This window comes from Lepus europaeus, chromosome 14, assembly GCF_033115175.1.
Source record: "Lepus europaeus isolate LE1 chromosome 14, mLepTim1.pri, whole genome shotgun sequence".
In the NCBI taxonomy this organism is placed as follows: domain Eukaryota; kingdom Metazoa; phylum Chordata; class Mammalia; order Lagomorpha; family Leporidae; genus Lepus; species Lepus europaeus.
The window spans coordinates 86,764,772-86,789,527 of NC_084840.1; the positions used below are offsets into that span (position 1 = coordinate 86,764,772).

General features: G+C 41.0%; 1 protein-coding gene across 1 annotated transcript in view; it reads right to left on the reverse strand.

The window, feature by feature from the left end:
- The window catches only part of LOC133773504 (ETS domain-containing protein Elk-1-like), an 84,007-nt gene extending 77,840 nt beyond the window's left edge, over positions 1-6,167 (reverse strand). Inside the window, 1 exon segment of the mRNA XM_062210819.1 lies at positions 6,094-6,167. Coding sequence (XP_062066803.1) covers positions 6,094-6,167 — 74 coding nt within the window.
- Between the last annotated feature and the right edge of the window lie 18,589 nt (positions 6,168-24,756).

A 24,756-nucleotide genomic window follows, 5' to 3' on the forward strand; every position in this document is an offset into this window, starting at 1 on the left:
TTCTCATCTGTCAAATGACAGTAATAGTATCTATCAAATAGGATTGTAGCAGGGATTATTGTAAAGCAAAACAGGAAAGTTCCCAATGCATAGCAAGTGTTTTATAAACATTGACTATTGTTACTGTCGCTCTAAATACTGAAGAGTCACTCAAAGACACTGCAACCAAGCCCTTGAATTGCCACCCTCCTATCACCTTCATGGTTTTCTATTTTTTTTTTCTGTATCTATTCTTTATTGTGTCTGTAATTTATTCAATTCATTTTCTTTACATATCATGATTGTTGTGTTTTTATATGCTACTGTATTTGTGTTTCATTAAATATACCTCTTCTACAGTGGTCCTACCACTGTTTAGAAAGCACTCTCATATACACATGGGTATATGTTTTTATATCTCTGCTTCTATCCCAATAGCAGAATCAAAGACTTTGGGAGTCCTTGTTGACTATGGGATCTGTTCCTGACGTTTTGGCCTGCTCATCACAGTGTTCTATGTTTGAGTTAGATTCACCTTTTTGGCATTATCTCTCATTATGCTTGTACCAAATTCTTACAATTCAAAAAACCTTGGCACTAGGTCATACCTTTAGCTTGTGGATGTGGTTTTACTGGTCTCTCTAGTGCAGCCACCATCCCCTAGTTTGTCTATTTTTACATTTCTTGAAAATAGAATATTATTTATCTAACTGATTTACATAATGTTTTCAGAAATTAAAATCTCCGTTTGACTTTTGAGAGTTGCTTTTAAAATCTGAATCTGGAAGTGTCTTCATCCTATTTTTCTTTCTTTTTTTTTTTTTTAGATTTTATTTATCTATTTGAGAGGCAGAGTTACAGAGAGAGGGAGAGACATAGAGTAAGGTCTTCCACCCACTGGTTCACTCCCCCAGATAGCTGCAATGGCTGGAGTTGGGCTGATCTGAAGCCAGGAGCTTCTTCTGGGTCTCTGATGCAGTTGCCGGGGTCCAAGTGCTTGGGCCATCTTTGCTTTCCCAGGCCATAGCAGAGAGCTGGATCAGAAGAAGGGTAGTGGGGACACAAATTGTCACCCATATGAGATGCCAGCACTGCAGGTGGAGGCTTAGCCCACTATGCCACAGCGCTTGCCCCCCTCACCCTGTTTCTCTGTCAAGAAGGTAGTGATCTTTTGCGAACTACAGTATAAACATAAGACAGAATAAATACAAACGGATGTTAGGGAAATCTTCATGCCACCAAATTCAACAATATAGAGGAAATGAACAGATTACATGGAAAACACAAGTTACCAAACATGACACAATAAAAATAGAAAATATAACTAGCTCTATATTTATTAAAAAAATCCTTTGTTGTTTTAAAATGTCTGTAAAGAGTCTACGGTCAGCTGGATCAATTGATGAGTTCAATAAAACATTGAGGAGCAGGCATTGTGGTACAGTGGGTTAAATCCCAGCTCAGGGTGCCTGTACTGCATATCAGAGGGTCGGTTCTAGTCTGGGTTCTCTGTGCTTCCAATTCAGCTTTCTGCTGATGCGCATCCCAGCAGACAGAGGATGGCAGTCCAGGTGCTGCACTTCCTGCCACCCATGCGGGAGACCTGGATGGAGATTCTGGCTCCTGGCTTCAGTCTGACCTAGACCCGGTTGTTGTAGCCATTTGAGGAACGAAACAAGAGATGGGAAGATTCTCATTCTCTCCGTGCCCCCACCCCCATCCATTTCTCTCTATATATATCCATATCTCTCCCCCCCACCCTGTCTCTCCCTACCCATCTCTCTCTCTGTGTGTGTTTCTGTGTCTTCCAAATAAATAGATAAATAAATTCTTTAAACAGAAGGAACATGTAGGAGAATGTTTCTGCTATGACTCAGTCTAACTTAATCATGGGCGAAGATTTCAAAGGTAGAATATAAGAAAAAGGTCAATGAAATTGAAACATGGATGTTGGACTTAATCAACTTATAAACTTTGCATTATTAAGGCAGTTAAAACAAAAGCACAGATTGGGAGAAAATGCTTTTGATATATTATCTGTTAGAAAAGCAAGAGAGGGACTGGCACTGTGACGTGGTGGGTAAAGCCACCACCTGTGGTGCCAGCATCCCATAAGGGCACTGATTCGAGTCCCAACTGCTCCTCTTCTGATACAGCTCTCTGCTATGGCCTGGGTAAGTAGTGGAAGATGGCTCAAATTCTTGGGTCCCTGCACCTACATGGGAGACCCAGAAGCTCCAGGCTCCTGGCTTCAGATCAGCCCAACTCCAGCCATTGTAGTCATTTAGGAGTGAACCAGAGGACAGAAGACCTCTCTCTCTCTCTCTGCCTCTCTTTTAACTCTGTCTTTCAAATAAACCCTTATTAAAAAAATGAAAAACAAGACATATAATTGTGAGCATGGGGGTCGGCACTGTGACCTAGCAGGCAAAGCCGCCACCTGCAGTGCCTGGATCCCATAAGGGCACCTGTTCGAGTCCCAGCTGCTCCACTGCTGATCCAGCTCCCTGCGATGGCCTGGGAAAGTAGTAGAAGATGGCCAAGTCCAGTGAGGGAGACCTGGAAGAAGCTCCTGACTTCAAATCTGCACAGCACCAGCCATTGCAGCCATTTGGGTGTGAACCAGAGAATGGAAGACTTTGTCTCTCTGTCTGTCTGTCTCTCTCTCTCTCTCTCTGTAACTCTGCCTTTCAAATAAATAAATGAATCTTTAAAAAATTGAAAATTAAAAAGGAGTGAGCGTGAATTTCATTAAGATTCACTTTGACATCAGTTATTAGACAAATACATGTCAAAACCATAATGGGGTAGCACCACCACCTTTCAACGTGTCCTTAAAGGCAAAAACAAAAATAGAAACAAAACAAATAAAGCAGATAATGCCAGTGTAGGTGAGGATGTAGAGCAAGCCAAGTGGCTAGTTTGTAAAACAGTTGGGAAGTTTTTTATAAAGCTAAGCACACACTTATCATATTAGCTTAAACATTCACTCACTAGCACACAATAGTCCCAAACTGGAAACAACCCAAATATCCATCAACTCTTGAACACATGAACAAACTGTGACACTTGTGTAGCGGAACACTACTCATTAATTACGTAACTGAAAACAAACGAGCCACTGATAGCATGCAACAATGTGGATGGATCCCAAGACGTTTAACTAAGTGAAGAAGCCAGACACGAAAGGCAGCTCATAATGTGTAACCTGTGATAGGGAATTCTAGCCGAGGCCAAACTTGTCTGCAAGGACAGAAAGCAGAAGAGTGGCTGTGAGGGACAGGGCAGAGCACAGATGGATAGCAGAAAGCCACCGGGTACTATGATGGGCAATGACATCATTCTATGCCTTGATTTAACTCTACACCAAAAACGGATAGATACATTGTATTGAAAATAAATCATTCCTCATTTGAAAATTCAAGGGCGGGTCTGAGTGCTCTTGGGAGCAGAAAAATCATCTCCTAGGGCAGGCACACTTAGATATGGTTCATATGTTAAATCATAACCCAAACCACAACAGGACAAGCCGTTTTGTATTCATGCTGCAGAGGAGCCAAGGGAGCCTAGCTCAGAGAACACAAGCTTTAACCAGCATCACTGGCCTGGGATACGGCAGAACAGAGATTTAGCTTGGTTGATGCTAACTCTGAAGGCCTCCAGAGCTGGAAGTAACTATTTTTGGCTGGTGTTTGACAAAGCAAAAATGCAGAAGCTGGTGAGAGGTTTTCTTAGCATCAGATGTCATCCTTGTTTTTTGCAGGAGCAAATTTAAGTGTGTGCTTGCTGTGGATATATATACACACATACATACATATGTGTGTGCATGTATTATTCTGTGTATGTATGCATGCCCATGTGTATATTATAGATACATATATTATATATAATTACATATAGATAATATGTAACGTTATTTCATTGAGTCAAGCCATCAACATCCAAGGCAAATAAAGAATCCTGCGAAGCAAACAGCTACTTGTCACCAACTCGGTTTTCCAGGTGGATGTTTTAGATATCTTTCAAGGGAGGGAAGACTCTAGCTGCAAGGCATATGTTGGCTGGGTCAGCAGAATAATGGATTCTGGTTCAGGATAATGGATATTATGGATATTAATGGATATTAACTATTTATTCCTCAGAAATAGAGCACAACCCTGTCACTTGGTGGTTTTGAGAAGGGCTCTCCTTTACAGAATTCTGTCCCATAGTCACCCAGTTCACCTCAACAGCTAACAATAACGAGGAATCAAGCAGCAATCTAGAAACTGCTTCCAAAACTGCTGACAAAATGTAGGATTTAGAAGATTGACAATTCTTGTTAATTAACAAAAATTAATGAAAATTTTCAAAAATATGTAAAAGTGAAATAAATGAGATAATCAAACTTCTAGATGACCCAGATTTGTCACTTCTCAAAATTATGCCACATTTGCAAATTGCAACCTCATTTTTTTCTTTTTCTGATACAATTGAAAGCAAATCACAGCCATCATTTCATTATTACATGATTTAATATGAACCTTTCATAAAGCAGACTTTTAGATAGAAACACGATGGTATTTTTAGACCTAACAAAATTAACAATAATTCTTTTGTAAGGCTTAATGTAGAATCCTATTCCAGTTTAGGGAAGAACTCAGAAATTTTTGTTAGTTTGTGAGTTTGTTTTCTCAATGCCTGTTCATCATTCGACCCTTTTCTGTTTCATGTCAGTGATATAGTAAAGAAAGCAGGTGAGTTATACATTTATAGGTGTGTCTGAGTGCTTCCTTGTGATGGAGGTTATCTTCCGCTTTACTCTAAGGGCTTAATCCAATTCAAGGTCAGTGTAGAGTTCAAGGTTTGTGTAGAGTACTTTATGCCTGGCACTGGTTACTCTGTATGGACCACATCAAGAGCTAGCTACTCCACTTCCAATCCAACTCCCTTTTGCCTGGGAAGGCAGCAGAGGAAGGCCCAAATACTTGTGCCCCTGCCACACATATGGGAGAGCCAGGTGAAGTTTCTGGCTCCTGGCCTTGGCCTGGCCCAGCACTGGCTGTTGTCATCCACTGAGAGTGAACCGGTAGATGGAAGATTGGAAGATCTCACACATTCTCTCTCTCTCTCTCTCTCTCTTTCTCTCTCTAGGTCTCTCCCTTTCTCTGTAACTCTGGCTATCAAATAAACAAATATTTATTCTTAAGTATTAATCTTAATTATACATAATTCATCTTAATTAATATTAGACAAATATTAAATGGTAAGAAAGAAGTCCTGTTGAGTATCTTAGAAATGTCTTAGCCACACCCTCCTACTTCAAATGTGGAGTGGACTACTGGCATTTAGGTTTCTGAGACTCCTCTGAGCTACCCCATGCACAAGGCTCCTGTTTCTCTGAGCTGGGATTCCTCCACCCTCCAGTCCTTGGCTGGAGCACTCTCTCAGTGCTCTTTTAACACAGGTACACTGAGTTGTCTACCTTCTGAAGGGCATCCACTTATCCTAATGAACTGGCAAAAGACAAGCTGGATAATAATCATTGCTAATTGGATGCAGATGCAACAGGCTGATTCATTATTTCCAAGTATTGTTGTCAACCTTCTACATGGCACTCCTATTCAACTAATATGCTAAATGTCTCTGCTGCTGTAGCTGTCAGATTAACTTAGCCCAATCAGCTGTGGAGGTTTATAAATACACGAGTAGATAACACTTCCCAAACACACTGCCATGGTCTGGTGTCCCTTGCCAAGGCCTCCTCCTACCCACACTGAGTTTGCAACAGGAGACAATTCCCTAGCACAGTGATTCCTACATAGGCTCTGATCCCAGGATAACCAAGAGAGAAGGGAGAGAAGCCCACATTCTGCCATCACCATTCAGACCCCAGGAATGGGAATTGCACACGCTGTCCTCTGTCATCCCTCTAGAAGGAAAGCAGAAACAGCACAAATAAATGGTGTCCAACAGTGGCTTTTGAGTCATGTGAAGGAAACGCATTGCTGGACAAGGGCTTGGGAGGCAGGACTGCCTTTTCCCCTAGTGACCACTTTCCCTTCTGTTTTAGTCATAAAACACGTGGTTTATTTGAGGCAGGGAAGTATTCAGCTCTAAGACTGTACTTCCCACTTTCCTGGTGGCTGTGCTTGCCGAGTTTCCAATTCACCCACGATAGTGTCTTCCTTAACCCAGGGTTCTGCCATGGCGACCAATTATTCCTTCCCTTTTCAGAAGTAGTAGAAAAATGAGGAATGTAGTCACCCTACATAGTATGACCCAACAAAGGAGGTCATTTGGGGAATTTATTTCAAAATACTGGATTCAACTGGGATATGCAGTGTTTTGCACACTCCACCTCCTCCCTCCTAAATCCTTTAGGGGTGGTAGTGGCTTGAGGATTCTTAGCCTCGTGAGGTAAGGAGGATGGAGGAGAAAGCTTGGAGCCTGTGTCCTGATGACCCTGACGCTGCCAGAATGAAGGAAAGTTACTCCAATTCATATTAGCCTAATGTCAACACATCACGCCTTCGACTTAAACGTGTAGTCAACTCTGGTGGTTTTTCAATGTGCCCACTTGTTTAAACCGAGTGGCATTCCCATGTAAGTTTCTGGCTAGTGCAGGCGACAGGAGAGATGAGATCTTAGGGGAGGAGTAGCAGGCAGTAAGTGACCCCACACTTTCTGACTGGTTCACCTGCGTGGTACAATGCAGTGGCCAATTGGCTCCACATTTCCTTGACTCTCCTTCATCGTTTCTTACTCCTGGGCCAGGTTTATGTCAGCTTTATGAGGAGCCAACCTATCTTCTGCAGGACACCTCATCTACAGCATCAGAGGTCACGGGACTGACAAAGATTCAAGACTTTGCTTGGCTCCACCTCAAGTATATGGGTTCCAACCTACTGTTGGTCTTCTCTACTTCTCCATCTTCTTTGTGTTCCCTCCTTCTTCTCCACTTTACTTCTGTATTCTCTTTTCAATGCCTGTACTGTGAACCTCATGCTCTAGCACCAGATGTGAGACATCAGCCTTATGGAAACATCTAAACCAGCTCCTACGAGGTATATGATCCAAACCCTATAACAAGCATAGTCAGTCTGCATTTTGGGGGTTCTGCAGCTAATGGATTCAAATATATAGATTGAAAATACCCAGAGGGAGCAGGCATTTGAAGCAGTGTTAAGATGTTCCTTGGTACACCTGCATCCCGTATCAGAATACCTGAGTTCAAATTCCAATTCTGTTTTTTTTTTTTTTTTTTAATTTTGGTTTCCTGGTACTGCATCCCCTGGGAGATAGTAAATGATGGCACAAGTGCTTGGGTCCCTGCCACTCATGTGGGAAATCCAGATTAAGATTTAATGATAAGCCCTTAGCTTCAGCCTGGCTTAGCTCTAGTTCTTGTGGGCATTTGGAGAGTGAACAAGCAAATGAGAGCGTTCCTTCACTCACACCCTTGCTATCTTTTGAATAAAATTCAAATAAAGAAATAAAAGAACAAAGAAATGATAAGAAAATATTGGGAAAAATTGCATCTGTACTGGATATATACAGACTTTTTTAAATCTTTATTTCCTAAACAATCCAGTACAGCAATAATTTACATCATATTATTTGCATTGTATTAGGTATTACAATAATCTAGAGATGATTTAAAGTATACAGAAGGATGAATGTAGATTACATGCAAATACTATATGCTTATATATATGTGTGTGTGTGTATATATATATGTATGTATATATATGTATAAACTTGAACATCTGAAGATTTGGGTACCTGAGGGAAGTCCAAGAATCAATTCTCCATGGGCTCAAAGGGACTACTGTATAAAAATAAATGCATAAAACCATTGAAATCTTTACTTAGTATATATTAAGTTGATCTTCTGTATATAAAGATAATTGAAAATGAATCTTGATGTGAATGGGATGGGAGAGGGAGCAGGAGATGGGAGGGTTGCGGGTGGGAGGGAGGTTATGGGGAGGGGGAAGCTGCTATAATCCAAAAGTTGTACTTTGGAAATTTATATTAGATAAAAGTTGAAAAAAATAAATGCATTAACACCCATGTAAGTATTTACTTACCTTTTATATCCTAATGGTCCTGCTTCCCTGATTCAACTTCCACAGAACCATTTCAGATAAGAAATCCCTCAGATCTCTTTCTCTTCTGAAGCTTTTTTTTTTTCCTGTAACTATCAACTACCTCAGGGAGACAGAGCAGACAGACAGATTGCCTCAAACAATCAGATTCGACTTTTCCCGTGGCTCGATTTCCTGAGCAGTCGAGGTCAAACTTACAAGCTGTGGCATATACATTGTATTTCCACCTGGGGTTGCACACAGCCTAGCTTCTCCCAGCAGGTGTGCGGTGAAATGCCCAAAGGTCCTTCACAGTGTTGACGCTTTGGAAGTGAGGAAGCCAGTTTTTTCATGGAAGCTCCTGCAGGGTAAACTCTTCTGTTTGCTAAGGTGAAATTCAATTCAGATGAAATATTGTTGGCAAGTATCCTCCATAGATGGCGTGGTTTTCTCTCAATTCCTCCCAAGCAAAGGCATAGGCCAGTTTGTCTCTCTATTGGCAACATTAAAGTTATATTCTATGAGAGCCAGCATTGTGGGTCAGCAGGTTAGGCCTGATTGTGATGCTAGCATTCCATCTCAGGGCACTGCTTCTGCACCTGGACAAGCAGCAGAAGATGGCCCAAGTGCTTGGGACCCTGCACCCCTGTGGGAGACCAGGATGAAGCTTCTGGCTTCTGTCTGCGACCTGGCACAGACCCAGATGTTGTGGCCATTTGGAGAGTGAATCGGGGGATAGAAAATCAATCTCTCTCTCTCTCTCTCTCTCTCTCAACCTCTCTCTCTCTTTCTCTCTCTCTCTTCTCCCTCCTCCTCCATCTCCCTCTGTCTCTGTCTCTCCCTGCCTCCTAACCCAACCTTTCAAATACGTGAATGTTAAGCAACTAACGTTTAGGACAGCTAACAGTTAGCAAGGTGGCTGCCCATTTATCCCTTGTGAGGTACCCCTTTCTTTGGCATTAACGAGAAGGATGGTAATCGTTTGAGTCTGGACACACACTTTGTTTCTCAATTGCACTTTCAGCATGCCAGCTGATCCCTGCTGGAATTATTATTACCTTGGCGGCAGCAACGTGTTCTCCCCAGGTTCTCGATCTTCTTTGTCTCACACATAGCTCCTCATTTGCTCCTCGCCATCATCTTTGGGGTACTTGCCCTTTCCCTGGTTTTGACAGATTCACTTCTGATGGGCTCGGTTCCCCTGTGTCCATATCTGTCCGCAGCTCACAGGGATGCTACCCCCAGTGTGTTCCTTTCCTCTAACCATCTAATTTCCTACAAGAATAACCAGTCTTGCCTCCCACTCGCACAGCACTCAATCATTTTCTCATAGCCTGCCTGCTCCATCCACCATGCTTCCAAAGTACTCTGCATTCATTGAGTCTAAAAAATAACCCATAGAGTGATTTTTTTTCCTTTTCTTTTTGGAGGGGGGATTAAATTTTGTATAATGAAAAAGTATTATATTTAGATTAGAAAAAAATACATGTACACATATTCCTTTTTAGCAGATAATTCAAATGTATTACCTTTTTATACTACCTCCTCTTTGAACCCTCTGAAATATTAAGTATTTCTAGTCAAGTTTTCAGTCTTGAAGTTCTCTCCATCTTCAATAATTATGGGTTTCTCAGCACAAATTCTCTTTTGTTTCTTGGTCTTCACTTGCATCGTTTTGTAAAAAAATTGGGCCTGTGTCTTCTTACCTGTTATGTTCTGATATATATATATATATATATATATATATGCATATATTTTTTTTGACAGGCAGAGTGGACAGTAAGAGAGAGAGACAGAGAGAAAGGTCTTCCTTTTTGCCGTTGGTTCACCCTCCAATGGCCGCTGTGGCCAGCGCATCTCGCTGATCCAAAGCCAGGAGCCAGGTGCTTCTCCTGGTCTCCCATGCGGGTGCAGGGCCCAAGGACTTGGGCCATCCTCCACTGCACTCCCGGGCCACAGCAGAGAGTTGGCCTGGAAGAGGGGCAACCAGGACAGAATCCGGCACCCCGACCGGGACTAGAACCCGGTGTGCTGGCGCTGCAAGGCGGAGGACTAGCCTATTGAGCCGCAGCACCAGCCATGTTCTGATATTTGAAGTTAATGTCTTCATTCACTCAGTAACAGACAATTCTCCACTCCCCGCCTTCAGAAAGCTCAGATCTAACTGTGTGATCCCAACTTGTGAGTTGTTGATCAAAACTCTTCCACTGCTGAGGTTTCTACAACCAGCACTATAGTTTCTTTTAAGTTGGTTCATTGTTTATTCCATTTTTAAAAAATGTTTTCATTTGCTTATTTTTTATTTATTTGAAAATAGAGAGACACTAAGGGAGAGACAGACAGACAGACAGACAGACTGACAGGGAGAACGTCCATTTGCTGGTTCACTCCCCAAATGCATGACTCCCAAATGGGTCAGCGCAATGCCAGAAACCTGAACTGAATCCAGGCAGGGACCCACACACTTGAACCATCACCTGCTGCCTCATAGGGCATACATTTATTAGCAGTAAGCTGGATCAGGAGAGGGGCCAAGACTCTCAAACCCAGGTATTTTGATATGGGATGTAAGTGTACCAACTATTATCTTAACTGCTGTGCCAAGCACCTGTCCTTGTCAATTGTTTTTGTACAAATAGGGAAAATGCATTGAAAGCAACCACATTTCCTGTTACTCCCTGTTATCCTATGTTTGAGTGTTTTATAGGCCTAAGTAGCCAGCCTCACTGTTGTCTACTGGGTGGGAAAGAACAAAAACTAGGCAATATTTTTTTATTTAGTAAATATAAATTTCCAAAGTACATTTTATGGATTACAATGGCTTCCTCCCCCCATATTTTCCCTCCCACTAGCACCCCTCCCATCTCCCGCTCCCTCTCCCATTCCATTCACATCAAGATTCATTTTCAATTATATTTATATACAGAAGATCAATTTAGTATATATTAAGTAAAGATTTCATCAGTTTGCACCCACACAGAAACACAAAGTGTAAAATACTGTTTCAGTACTAGTTATAGCATTACTTCACATTGGACGACACATTAAGGACAGATCCCACATGAGAAGTAAGTACACAGTGACTCCTGTTGTTGATTTAACAATTTGACACTCTTGTTTATGGTGTCAGTAATCTCCCTAGGCTCTAGTCATGAGTTGCCAGGGCTATGGAAGCCTTTTGAGTTCCCTGACTTTGATCTTATTCTGATAGGGTCATAGTCAAAGTGGAAGTTCTCTCCTCCCTTCAGAGAAAGGTACCTCCTTCTTTGATGGCCCCGTTCTTTCCACTGGGATCTCACTAACAGAGATCTTTCATTTAGGTCTTGTTTTTTTTTTTTTTTTTTTTTCCAGAGTGTCTTGGCTTTCCATGTCTAAAATACTCCCATGGGCTCTTCAGTCATATCCGAATGCCGTAAGGGTTGATTCTGAGGTCAGAGTGCTGTTTAGGACATCTGCCATTCTATGAGTCTGCTGTGTATCCTGCTTCCCATGTTGGATCCTTCTCTCCCTTTTTGATTCTATCAGTTAGTATTAGCAGACACTTGTCTTGTTTGTGTGATCCCTTTGACTCTTAGACCTATCAGTGTGATCAACTGTGAACTGAAATTGATCACTTGGACTAGTGAGATGGCATTGGTACATGCCAACTTGATGGGATTGTATTGGAATCCCCTGGACATTCCTAACTCTACCATTTGGGGCAAGTCCGATTGAGCATGTCCCAAATTGTACATCTCCTCCCTCTCTTATTCCCACTGTTATATGTAACAGGGATCACTTTTCAGTTAAATTTAAACACCTAAGAATAATTGTGTGTTAATTACCGAGTTCAACCACTAGTACTAGAACAAAACAAAACAAAAAATATTAAAATGGATAAAGTATTACATTGTACATCAACAGTCAGGACAAGAGCTGATCAAGTCACTGTTTCTCATAGTGTCCATTTCACTTCAACAGGTTTCCCTTTTGGTGCTCAGTTAGTTGTCGCTGATCAGGGAGAACATATGATATTTGTCCCTTTGGGACTGGCTTAATTCACTCAGCATGATGTTTTCCAGATTCCTCCATCTTGTTGCAAATGACCGGATTTCATTGTTTTTGACTGCTGTATAGTATTCTATAGAATACATGTCCCATAATTTCTTTATCCAGTCTACTGTTGATGGGCATTTGGGTTGGTTCCAGATCTTAGCTATTGTGAATTGAGCTGCAATAAACATTAATGTGCAGATGGCTTTTTTATTTGCCAATTTAATTTCCTTTGGGTAAATTCCAAGGAGCGGGATGGCTGGGTTGAACTGGACAGTTCAGGCCATTAATGTTCAATGTGACTATTGATAAGTAGTAACTTTGCCCTGCCATTTGCCAAAGATATTTTCTAATATATGCTTTGAATTCCCTGTGATTGTTTTTGTAGCTTTGTGAATGGGATTGATCTTAGAAGTCCAAAATCAGATGAAAAATCTGCAAAGGCCCACTTCCTGGTTTGCAGGCAATGCCTCGTCATTGAATGAGCAGAGAAAGAAGGCACAAACTCTCTTGTTTCTCATAATAAACTCATTTCACACACAGAGATTCTAGCATTATGTCTGGCTCACTTCCCAAAGGCCTGGTGCTAGTGATAACCTCCAAAGACATAACTCCAAATACTGAAATCTCGAAAGATCAAAATCCCTAAAGTGTAAACTCCCCCAAACCTAAAATTTCCAAAAATTACAGTCTCAAAAGATTAAAAGCCTGACTGTTGAAATCTGAAAAGCAAAATTCCAATAACTGCAATTCTTGTTGGGGAAAAAAAAACACAAATAAGAGAAGTAGAAAGCCAGATTCTAGGGAAAGAATTAATATGTTTTTGACTGTATACAGAATAGTTGCATTGTGGTCAATGAAGTAAATGGGTAGAATCTGGTAAACATTATTATTCAGCTGAGTACTGCTTGGGCCCCTTCACCATACTGAACGTGGGCCCAGAACACCATAGTAGCTTGCAAAAACAAGATGCTTTTTATCAAATAATAAATTAATTGACAACTCAATGAGCTTCTGAACCTATGGCTCTTGCTAACACAGAGATTCCTCCAATGTTATTAAACATTAAATGGTAAACTATTCTTGGATAGGGCTTTGGCTGTTAAAGAAGACAGACTTTTCTATTTACCACTAAATCAACAATCAAAAATTAGTACAGGCTTCACTTCAGCTAACAGGTGGCACATTCAAAACTGTCCCTAATTTTTTAATGAAGTACATATTATTCATGCTCCTCTTAGGTCAAGACTTTCAAATGTGAATTTCAAGATGTTATCAATAAAATTTGAGTTTTTCTCCATTAGCAAAATGCATCTGGCAAAAAAATTCAAATGAATATAATGCCCATGCAGCATAGTAACAACGAAAAGTTCAGTTTAAAAATTCATTCTTTGTCTGCATTGGCATTGCTTCTAGCTGATAAAATTCCAGGGACTTTTAATGAATTAAAGCTGCATTTGCCTGAAAAGAAGCCAGCAGAATTACTGACTGTTTCAAAAATAATTATGTGCAGGACAGGATAAGAAGACACTATACAACCATGTTGCTGTTGGATCACCAGTAGTTGTAGCCTGTGTGGGAAGGCATGCAGTGTGTGCTTTCACATACACAAAACAGTACAGAAGCATGACATAAAAGATAACAAAATCTAATGGGGAATGTTCATATTACTGCTTATAGAATAAAAAAAATTCAAAAAGAGCAGCACCATGTAGAAAAGGAATGGAAAAGCATTCTCTGAGGAGAATCATGTTTTGAAAGCAAAAATAAAACACTTATCCATCATGATGCAAAATTCCAAAACATAGTTAATGAGCATTAAGTTGGAGCAGCTCTTACAGACTGCCTTCCTGCAATTGCCCATAATTTTTCCCCAATTAATAATTTTTTGTTTTCATCTTTTTTTCCTTTTCTTAAAGTTTTAGTCCACTACTTTAAGTTGTTAATATTATTTTTAAAAAATTTACCATGCTGAGTAAATTGTGAGACTTTTAGAGAATTCCAAATAATTTTATGCAATTTTTTGCAAATCTAACTCCTCAAAAGTGCGTTAGCACAATGTTGACTTTGTATGCTGCACCATGCATGTCCATAAAAATGTTGATGCTCACCCAATGAATAGAAAAGGATGCCTTTTATACGCCTGTGTTTGTGAAAGATAAAATGTTTTAAGATCTCAGCTCTTTAGGGCCATTGTATGCAGCGGTGAACATTAAGGTTTTTGACTGATCCCCTCAAAAGCCTTAGGTTGTCTGCCATGTTTTAGATCCCTACAGTTATGTTGCTGAGTGAACATGATGACTAACCATAGAGATTTGCATTTATGCATTTCACTTTTGATCAGTTTCTTTATGAATACAGTTTATCTACTTGTAATAATTTACCCAGGGACTATCATTTGCACACCTCAGTGTTTATACTTGCAAACATATATATGCCATTATCAACTACTTTATGGTAAAAATGGCCCAGTAAATGTTCCATAGTATTTTTATATAATTTTCAAACAAGTCCTCTTTTAAACATGTAAATACATGTCTTTTAAATAATTCTAGTTTTTTTCCAGGATTATATTCATGTGATTTTGAATTTTTGGCACTTTCTAGATTGATATTTTGGGATTTTAACTTTCAGGATTATGGCACTCAGAATTGGGTCTTTTAGAATTATAATCCAAATCCCCAAAGACTTTACTATCTTTCACCATCATGATGTTGGGAATTAGAATCCAACCTATAAGTTCTGCAGGAACACAAGTATTTAAACAGTGGCAAAGCCTGTTCCTCTCTCACCTTAAATACAAAGGATAGACATAAGCTTTAACCTACGGCACCATAGCACCATCCCTAGCATAGTCATTTTAATAATCGTTGCTGGCTATGCTGGAGATCCACATGCAGAAGCATGAAACTAGACCCCCATTTCTGACCATGTGAAAAATCAACTCCAAATGGTTTAAACACTTAAACATGCAATCTAGAATTTTGATTCAATTAGAAGAAAACAAATAGAAAACACTTTAAGACATAGGAAAGGTCAAAGATTTTCTGGACCAGGCCCCCAAAGCACAGAAATAACAGCAAACATAAACAAATAAGACTTCACCAAGCTAAAGAGCTTTTGCACAGCAAAGGAAACACTCAAGAGAATGAAGAGATAACCTCCAGAATGAGAGAGTATTTGCAAGCTATCCATCTGACAAGGGGTTAATATCCAGAATATATAATGAACTCAATTCAATAATAACAGGGGCCCACGCTGTGGCGTAGTAGGCAAACCCTCCACCCGCAGCACCAGCATCCCATATGGGTACTGGTTCGAGTCCCAGCTTCTCCACCTACGATCCAGCTCTCTGCTCTGGTCTGGAAAATCAGTGAAAGATGGCCCAACTGTTTGGGCCTCTGCAGTCACATGGGAGACCCAGAAGATGATCCTGGCTCCTGGCTTCAGATCTATCTAGCTCCATCTGTCGCAGCCATTTGGGGCGTGAACTAGCAGATGGAAGACCTTTCTCTGTGTCTCTCCATCTCTCTTTCTGTAACTCTACCTCTCAAATAAATAAGTAAAAGATTACAAAATGGTCAATAGATCTAAACAGACAGTTTTTCATGGGAAGACACGCAAATGACATGAAAAACATGAAAAAACATTGCATCACTGATCATCCAGAAGGCACAAATCAAAACCACAATGAGGTGTCACCCCATTTCAGTAAGATTGTTTATTATCAGAAAGATAGCACGCAAGTGTTGGAGAGCATGTGAAGAAAAGAAACCGTGCACACTCTTGGTGGGAATGCAAATTAGTACAACCATTTCGGAAAACAGCATGGAGTTTCCTCAAAAAAAGAAAAGTAGAACTATAATATGATCCAGCTGTTTCACTTTTGGGTATATATCCAAGGAAAATGAAATGCATCTGTTGGAGAGACATCTGCACACCCAAAGTCAATGCAGCACTGTTACAATAGCCAGGAAATATAAACAATGCAACTGTCCATCCACTTATGAATGGGTAAAGAAAATGTGATACACATATACCATGGAGTAATAATCGGTTATAAAAAGATTGACATTGTTTCATTTGCAACAATATAGTACAACTAGTTGTCATTATCTTAAGTGAAATAAGCAAGCATAGAAATATAAATATCACACGATGTCACACATATATGAGAAGCATCTCATACAAATTAGCAATATAAGTGTGGTTACCAGAAACTGGGTAGAGAAATAGGATGGGAGGGATTAACAAAGGTTGATTGATGGGTGCTAGATTTTAGCTACATAGGCATAAGAAGTTCTGGGCTTCTGTTGCACAGTAGAGTGAAGATAAATAATGTTAATTTACTGTGTGTTTCTCCATTAAAAAAAAAAGAGGCCAGCAATGTGGCACAGCAGATTAAGCCTCAGCTTGTGATCCTGGTTTCCTATGCCCTCAGAGCGCTGGTTTGAGTCTTGGATGCTCCGATTCTGATCCAGCTCCTTGCTAATGCACATGGGAAAACAGTGGAAGATGGTGCAAATGCTTGGATCCCTGCACCCAAGAGGGAGACCCAGATGGATTTCCAGGTTCCTGGCTTCAGCCTGGACCCACGCCAATCATCATGGCCATTTGTAGAAAGAATCAGAAAATGGAAGAGCTCTAGCTCTCTCGCTCATTTGTTGTCTCTCTCTCTCCTTCTCTATAATTCTTTTTCTTTTAATTTTTTTTTTTGACAGGCAGAGTGGATAGTGAGAGAGAGAGACAGAGAGAAAGGTCTTCCTTTTGCCGTTGGTTCACCCTCCAATGGCTGCCGCAGCTGGCGCTGCGACCTGCGCATCACGCTGATCCGATGGCAGGAGCCAGGTGCTTCTCCTGGTCTCCCATGGGGTGCAGGGCCCAAGCACTTGGGCCATCCTCCACTGCACTCCCTGGCCACAGCAGAGAGCTGGCCTGGAAGAGGGGCAACCGGGACAGGATCGGTGCCCCGACCGGGACTAGAACCTGGTGTGCCAGCACCGCAAGGCGGAGGATTAGCCTAGTGAGCCGCGGCGCCGGCTCTATAATTCTTTTAAATAAATGAATAAGATTTTCAAAAAGAAAAACAGAAGATAGGATTTTTGGATGTTCTCACTATAAAGAAATGTTAAGTGCTTGAGAGGATAAAATATACATTTAACAAAACATCACACCATTCCCTACAACCATATGCAATTTTTCTGTGTCTGTTAAATTTGTCTGTGTAAGAAGGTGTTTGTTTTTGCCTCTTCTATGAGGCATTCCCTCTCTGGTTTCCCTACCTCATTTTAGAGAATGCCTTTTCTGCTCTTGCTCTGAACTCCTAAATAATTGGTTGATATTGTCTCCATGTTACTCCTCAATGTTTGCAGTGTCTGCTGGTTATTTGTTGTGATAGCCAGGGAGCTGCGCTGTCTGGATCCCACTTCTAGGGAAAAAGGGGTCTACAGACAGTGCCCAGTTCATGGGGCCCTTACCCCTTACAAATAGCCCCGGGTGATGCAGTGGAACCAAATGCAGGGCAGGTGACCTTTGGACTTTCTGCTCTTGCCCATTTCCATTAGGAACAGGTGATGGTTCCTAACTTGCACCTTGCACCTGAACAGCATTTCAGTGCTGGCTTCAGATAGCCCAATCCTGGACAATCATGACCAATTCCATTTTAAGCCCTAAACAGACTCACGCTGCTTAAACAGCTTCTCACACACAGCACGCAGAAGGTAGTCAGAAAATGTGTTGTAAATGCTGAATTTCTTTGAATAAGGACCAAGATAGCTCTGTAATATACTAAATTCTACATTTTACTGAATTTATAGATAGGTAATTATAGGTAACAATTTATGATTGCTGCATGACCCAGCTTACATATTCCATTCAATCTTAGTGATGATAAATCTGAAAATATCTTAAAACAACTCCAGAAAGGGTGCTTGGCACAACAGTTAAGATGCTACTTGAGAGGCCCACATCCCATGTTAGAGTAGCTGGGTTCAATCCCTGGCTCCACTTTCAATTACAGCTCCCTGTTAATAGGTACCCTAGGAGGGGCAGGTGACGGTTTTTTATTTTTTTATTTTATTTTATTTTATTTTTATTTTTTGACAGGCAGAGTGGACAGTGAGAGAGAGAGACAGAGAGAAAGGTCTTCCTTTGCCGTTCGTTCACCCTCCAATGGTCGCCGCTGCTGGCGCGCTGCAGCCGGCGCACCACGCTGATCCAATGGCAGGAGCCAGGTGCCTATCCTGGTCTCCCATGGGGTGCAGGGCTCAAGCACTTGAGCCATCCTCCACTGCACTCCCTGAGGTGACGGTTTAAATGTGTGGATCCCTAACACTCATACGGGAGACCTAGAGTGAGTTTCCATTTCCTGGCTTCAGCCTAGCCCAGTTCCAGCTGTTGTGGTATTTGGGAAGTAAACCAGCAGATGGAATCAATCTCTCCTCTCTCTCTCTCTCAAAGACACCTAGATGATTTTCAGTAATATCAATTCCATATGTATTATGACTGAATTAGAGTAATATTGAGTGTTGTTTTTCTCACTTACTCTGATGTCTAAATTCTGTTATAAAGTGATACCCTTGCCTTTCTGTCACCAGGCTTGGTTACTAGAGGTTAACTGGAAATGTTGGGACTTTAAAAACTAAAGTCTGGAAGCCACTGGGGACTCATCCAGAAGCTGAGGTTAGAAACCATTGGAAGGCCCTGGTGAGTACATTGCACCTCCCAGCTCTCATTCTTATGCCAGTTGTTCCAGAAGTCTCTATCACTATCTCTATCACTATCTCTCTATCTCTATCACTGTCACCATCAATTGCAAGATCCAGCCTTTGTAAATATTCTAAAGTCACGAGATGGCCACGTCCATGGCTGTGTTGCCACCTTGCTGCCTCCTTACACAGTATCCTGAACCAGAATTCTAATCTTTCTGAATATGCTTTTGAAAAAAAAGATTTATTTATTTGAGAGAGAGAAAGTCTTCCATCTGTTGATTCACTGCCCAAATGGCTGCAACGGCTGGGCTGGGCCTATCTGAAGCCAGGAGCCAGGAGCTTCTTCCAGGTCTCCCACATGGGTGCAGGGGCCTAAGGACTTGAGTGACCTTGTACTGCTTTCCCAGGCCATTAGCAGTTAGCTGGATCAGAAGTGGAACAGCTGGGTCTAGAATTGGTACCCATATGGGATGCCAGCGCTGCAGGAGGTGGCTTTACCCACTATTCCACAGTCCCAGGACCCTGAATATGCTTTTCTAGTAATATCCCTGGAGATTGTACCTGAGAGCAACTTGGCTAACCTTGCCCCACACCACCAAAATCATGTCAGAGGCAGGAGAACAGTATTTTGTAAGCCACATTTAGATTTTCTGCTTTTACCACTAAAGATATCATGATAAAAACCTTTCCATAATAAACACAACAGACTCTGGCAGACGTTAGCATAAGCAGGCTCAAAGTGTTTATGCCATGTCCTGGACCCTTGATGAGCCGGCAGGCCACCAACAGCCTGGTGACAATGCCATTAAGGACACCAGAGTGGAGGGGCAGAGTCTGGGAGCCACAGGTCTCCACTAATTGCTGTCCTCTCGATTTTCTTTTCTCTAAACTTTAAATCAGGCTGAAAACTCACAGGAAAAATCACCAGGTCTCCTCTATTCGTAACCTTTACATAAGAACAATTGCAACATGTGGAAAATTTTAGGAAAACTGTAATTAAGGAGGCATAGCCTAAGAAAGAAAGAGAGCCCCATCCGTGGTAAAACGTGAAGACGGTGGTCCTGTAGGGAAAGAGGCTGTGGCCTCTATCATTGAGAGACTAGGGTGTCAACTGAGGTTGCCACAGTCAGTATTACCTCCGTTGGTATTATCCATACTGTCGCCACTCGTGCATCTAAACAAAGTGAAAAGGAGAGAGCCATATTCCGAGTAATAATTGTGACAAAGGTAAGAGAAGAGAGGCGCAAAGAGACCGGTCAAGGTATGCGGTGCTTCTTCCTCCTCAACATCGTCTTTCTTTTCCTGCTCTTGGCGCTGAGCTATGAATTGGGCCTAATCCACACAGTTCACCACGGCCTCCATAGCTCTTGCCAGGAGTGGCCCTGAGCAGCCATGCCCTGATCAGCCATCTCTCCCAAGAGCCGAGTCACAGCAAGGCACCATTTGATCTTTTGCACTGCTCCTTTCATTTGCACAAGAGCCAGGGATAAAAACAAAATGCAAAGCGTATCTTGGAGCAGGAGGCACTGACAGCAGAATAAAAAACCAAGGAACCCTCAGGGTCACACAGCAGGTGGGGGCGCAGACTTCCTGTGGGCGTGCGGGGCTGACACTTGGAGACATATCGATCCTCTATGGTCTGTCTCACCGCACCCTGGTAATGGTCTGCATATTAACACGCAGACTGCGAGCTGCTGCCGACAGTACAATCGCCACATTTTAGTCCCAGAACCCTGAGAGCAAGTGTTAGTGTCTGGTTGAGATAAAGAAAGCTACATTGAACTCAGTTGTACTTAGCAAGTGTTATAAGGGCAAAGTTACTGACATTTACTTCTCAATAATCCCAAGTCTGAAATGCCCTATAATGGAAGGTAAATCGGTAAATTGACTGGTTTCCACTCGTTATAAAGAGGAAGGTGAAAATAAAATATTTCTTCGCATTTTCTTTTGGGGTAAAACATGATGATATATACAAGAATCAGATCCTGATTGCATCTCAGTATATTTTAAACATCAAAAACCAGAGAAAATCTTAAGTAGATTCTTTGAGTTTGTAAAGATTTTCTCCTATGGCTCGCACTGTATGTCTTCCTGGAAAATGTGAATTGTGTACAGTCATTTCCAGCTGTAGATCTATGTAACTGACGGTGCTGGCAGTGTGATTACATGGTCCATAGAACATCAAAAATTCCCTCCCCCCCAAAAATCATTAATATACATGTATCAATTATTTGCCTTAAAAACCAAAATCACTCTCCCATTAAACATTTATTGGTGTTTCTTTGATTTGGGCAGCACAACAAAATATGCCTGTACATTAGGAACAAGGTCTTTGCGGAAACTAAAAACAGTTTTAGCATGAGGCAGTCTGACAACAGCAAGTGGTATAGCTTTAAGAATTATTTTATTTGGATAACAGTAGGATTAGCATTTCATATTTGTAACTGAAAATAAAAGCAAGTTTTGTGCAAGTTCATGCGAATTCAATCTAATTTGCTAGTTTATATCATGCCATCCCTCAAAGTAATTGATAATTAGGAGTGACACTTAATCAGGGTTAAAGTACCTAGGCCACAGCTAATTCTAAATGAAGCTAAAAGATTAAGGACCAAAGGCTAAAAGCATGGAGAGTCCAAACTGACAGGTGGGGTAGCCTGCAGGCAGAAGTCAGAGCTCCAGAGGACTGGTGAAGGTGGGACAAGCAGAAGTCGAAGACTCAGAGGTACTATGGAGGTAGAAGAGTGTCCAACTGAGAGACGTGGCTGGATGTGGCTGTGCCGTATTCTCATGCATCAAAGAAGGGAACGTGGTTGTCAGGTAGAGAAACAGAGCGAGGAGAGGCCGATACGCCGTAGAGAAGGAGGTCAGGACCAAGGACAGAGAAAGGAAGGCTGGTGGACACCACCTGGAGCTAACCTTCTGCCTCCTTTAGGCCAGCTCTCCTCCCAGGCCAGCCAAGTAATGAAAGTCAACAGAGTGCCTTCCCCTAGGAGGTTCACACCTCCCTTAGGATATACCCCATGTGAAGAGATAGATAGGTCTGGGCCTCTGAATTTACAAGGCCTAAAGCCCACCAGATTATTATCAAGCCGCTTCTGTCAGGTTCTATTTGCCTCTCAATCAGAAAACTTAATTGTAGCTTAGACAGCACCTTTCTTAGCTCCTCTAATAATGACTCTGTCCTTTGTTCTAGGCCCTGTCTAGTGCACTTGGGCCTCATTCCTTTGTAATCATAACCTCTACTCTACCACCAATGGCTCTACTCCCAACCTGTGTGTACTGATGGTCCTCTTCCCCACTTAATGCTGTATAATTGTTCAAACCTGGTAAATGCCACTCTTAGGATCATTGGTTACTATCCTCACTCTGTCTTTTATGACCTTGTCTAAATATGATCAGAGTCGGCAAACTTGGAAGGCTTCCATAGCCTTGGCAACTCATGACGACAGCCTAAGATGGTTACTGGCGCCATAAACTAGAGTGTCAATTTGTTGGGTCAACAACAGGAGCCACTGTGCACTTGCTCCTCATGTGGGATCTCTGTCCTTAATGTGCTGTACATTTTGATTTAATGCTATAACTAGTACTCAAACAGTATGTTTCACTTTGTGTTTCTATGTGGGTGCAAACTGTTGAAATCTTTATACTAAATTGATCTTCTGTATATAAAGAGAATTGAAAATGAATCTTGATGCAAATGGAAGGGGAGAGGGAGCGGGAGGGGGGAGGGTTGCGGGTGGGAGGGAAGTTATGGGGGGGGGGGAAGCCATTGTAATCCATAAGCTGTACACTGGAAATTTATATTCATTAAATAAAAGTTAAAAAAAAAAAAAAAAGAATCTCCTAAGGAGCAGCAGCCGCGATGTGAAATTCCATGATGCGTTAGATTTTTCACTTCTATGTATTTTATGGCATTTAGTAGTAAACTGAAGCTACCCATTTGTTCTGGACAAATACCTCATAATACTCTGTGTATATATTTGTGCCTCTGTGTGTTGAAATAAGAGGTGAGTCAGGTAAAAGTAGCACTTTACGAAGTTTGGAGAGGAAGAGATGTCATGTCTAACAGAGGAAGTCATTCAGAAGTATAAATTAGGAAAAAGCTGTGGATCAATATTTCTCTTGAACTACCTAATATCAGTTCAATGACTTATTGTAGTACAGTTTTCAAAGCCCTAGAATGTAGCAAACCATAATTGGTGGAAATTGGTCCCCAAGTTCCTCTGTTCTTAAGTAGTAATCATGAACTCTGCATGATTTCCTAATTCCATCATGCTCCACGGCCTTCCACCTAGCTCCAAAACAGCAGGTTGTGAACTGTGTTCCTTGGATCCCATGTGTTCCAAGGCATTGCCTTGGGAATTGTTTGGAAACTTGCATGCATGGAGATGGATGAACCCTAGAGCCATGATTTAATCAGAGTGCCCCATCCCTTTCATAGACTTTAGATCCTATGCTTCTCAGTAAGGTTCCCTTGAGTTTTAGAGCTTTAGGAAAAAACAATCTTAAAACTGGTTAACCCATGCTCATCATTTTACCTTTCATTGACCTCTCATTAGGGTAGTATTAGGTTCCATGTCAGATTATCTCAGGGAGATTTTCATAATCTTTTAAATTTTATCTGAGCCTTCAATTAAGGTAACCATACTACTAGAGGTAAACATGGAAAGAAGCTAAGTTGAGTTTATTTGAAGCTTAAATGATAATATTTTTTAAATGCAATTCATTTTCTTATTTTCAGACATACCCAGTTAAAATCAACAGTCTCAGATATGGATGGTGGTGATTTGAAGGGACTTGCTTACCCTGACAACCCTGACAACCCTGGACCCACAGAAGAAGCATTAGTGAAGATTCGCATGCACTCACTTTTTCTTAATTGTATTTAAATATTAAATTAAATTTAACATAACAGTAGGTGATATGAAATGCAATTCAATACATGTAATGCCACATTCACTTCTGCTCCATATTGTCTTGCTTAAAAGCCCTTTAAGAGAAAATAATTGAAGAAATGAGTTAAAGACAGAAAACAAAGGGTGATAAGGAAAGAAGAGATTAAACAAAGAGAGAAATGAAGGAAAATAAATATGCAGGAAATTTGGAGACAAATGTTATTTTCAATATCCTGCTGTTCACTTGGGCATTGGTGTCAGAGCAACTTATCATCTGTTATCATGGAACATTGACAGGTCAATTAATCTCCATCCAACAAGGCTTCTCAATATCTTTTATAAGCCTTGAGGTGCTCTGCTCTGGATGACATGCCCAGAGTAGCCTCATTGGTAGGAAATTTGTATTCTTGGACACTACTTGGATGAAGAGTGATACCATTATGTAGAGCAGATTAAGATGGAACCAGGAATGAGTTCTGATACCTGGGGAAAGGAATGTCAAATTATAGCAAAAGACACAACTTATTTCTACATAGGCATTCAATGATGTCTCAATGAGTTCTCTTATAGTATTGTGTACTGCAAAACAGTTGTCCTCTAACTAGTTGAGATATTTTACTAGCTTAGTATTTTTTATTGTTTAGCAAATCCTTTGTTTATAAATATTTAACCTCAATCTCTGTTACTACAAATGCTGAATTAATGTATGGAGAATAATTTTTTTTTAAAAGATGGCAAATGTCCCACTCTTGCTCATAATCTGCAAAGTTGCCTGTGGCATTTGTAGGCTCATGGCCCATTACCTTTCCTTGGGCTTTTCTCTTGGTCAATAGAGGTTGACATTTCTGTAGTTTCCATTTTCCTCTGTCTTTATGATCACCCTACCTGGAAATAATATCAAAAATTATGTAGACAGGCTCATGATAATTAGCTTCTCCAGAATAATGTACTTGGAGAAAAACCATTGGAAGTAACCATGTATTCAAAAGTGAAGGCAGAAAAAGTTTAAAGAACACTTAGAGATCTAGAAAAAAAAGATGAAATATTCAAAATTAAAATTTGAGATAATAG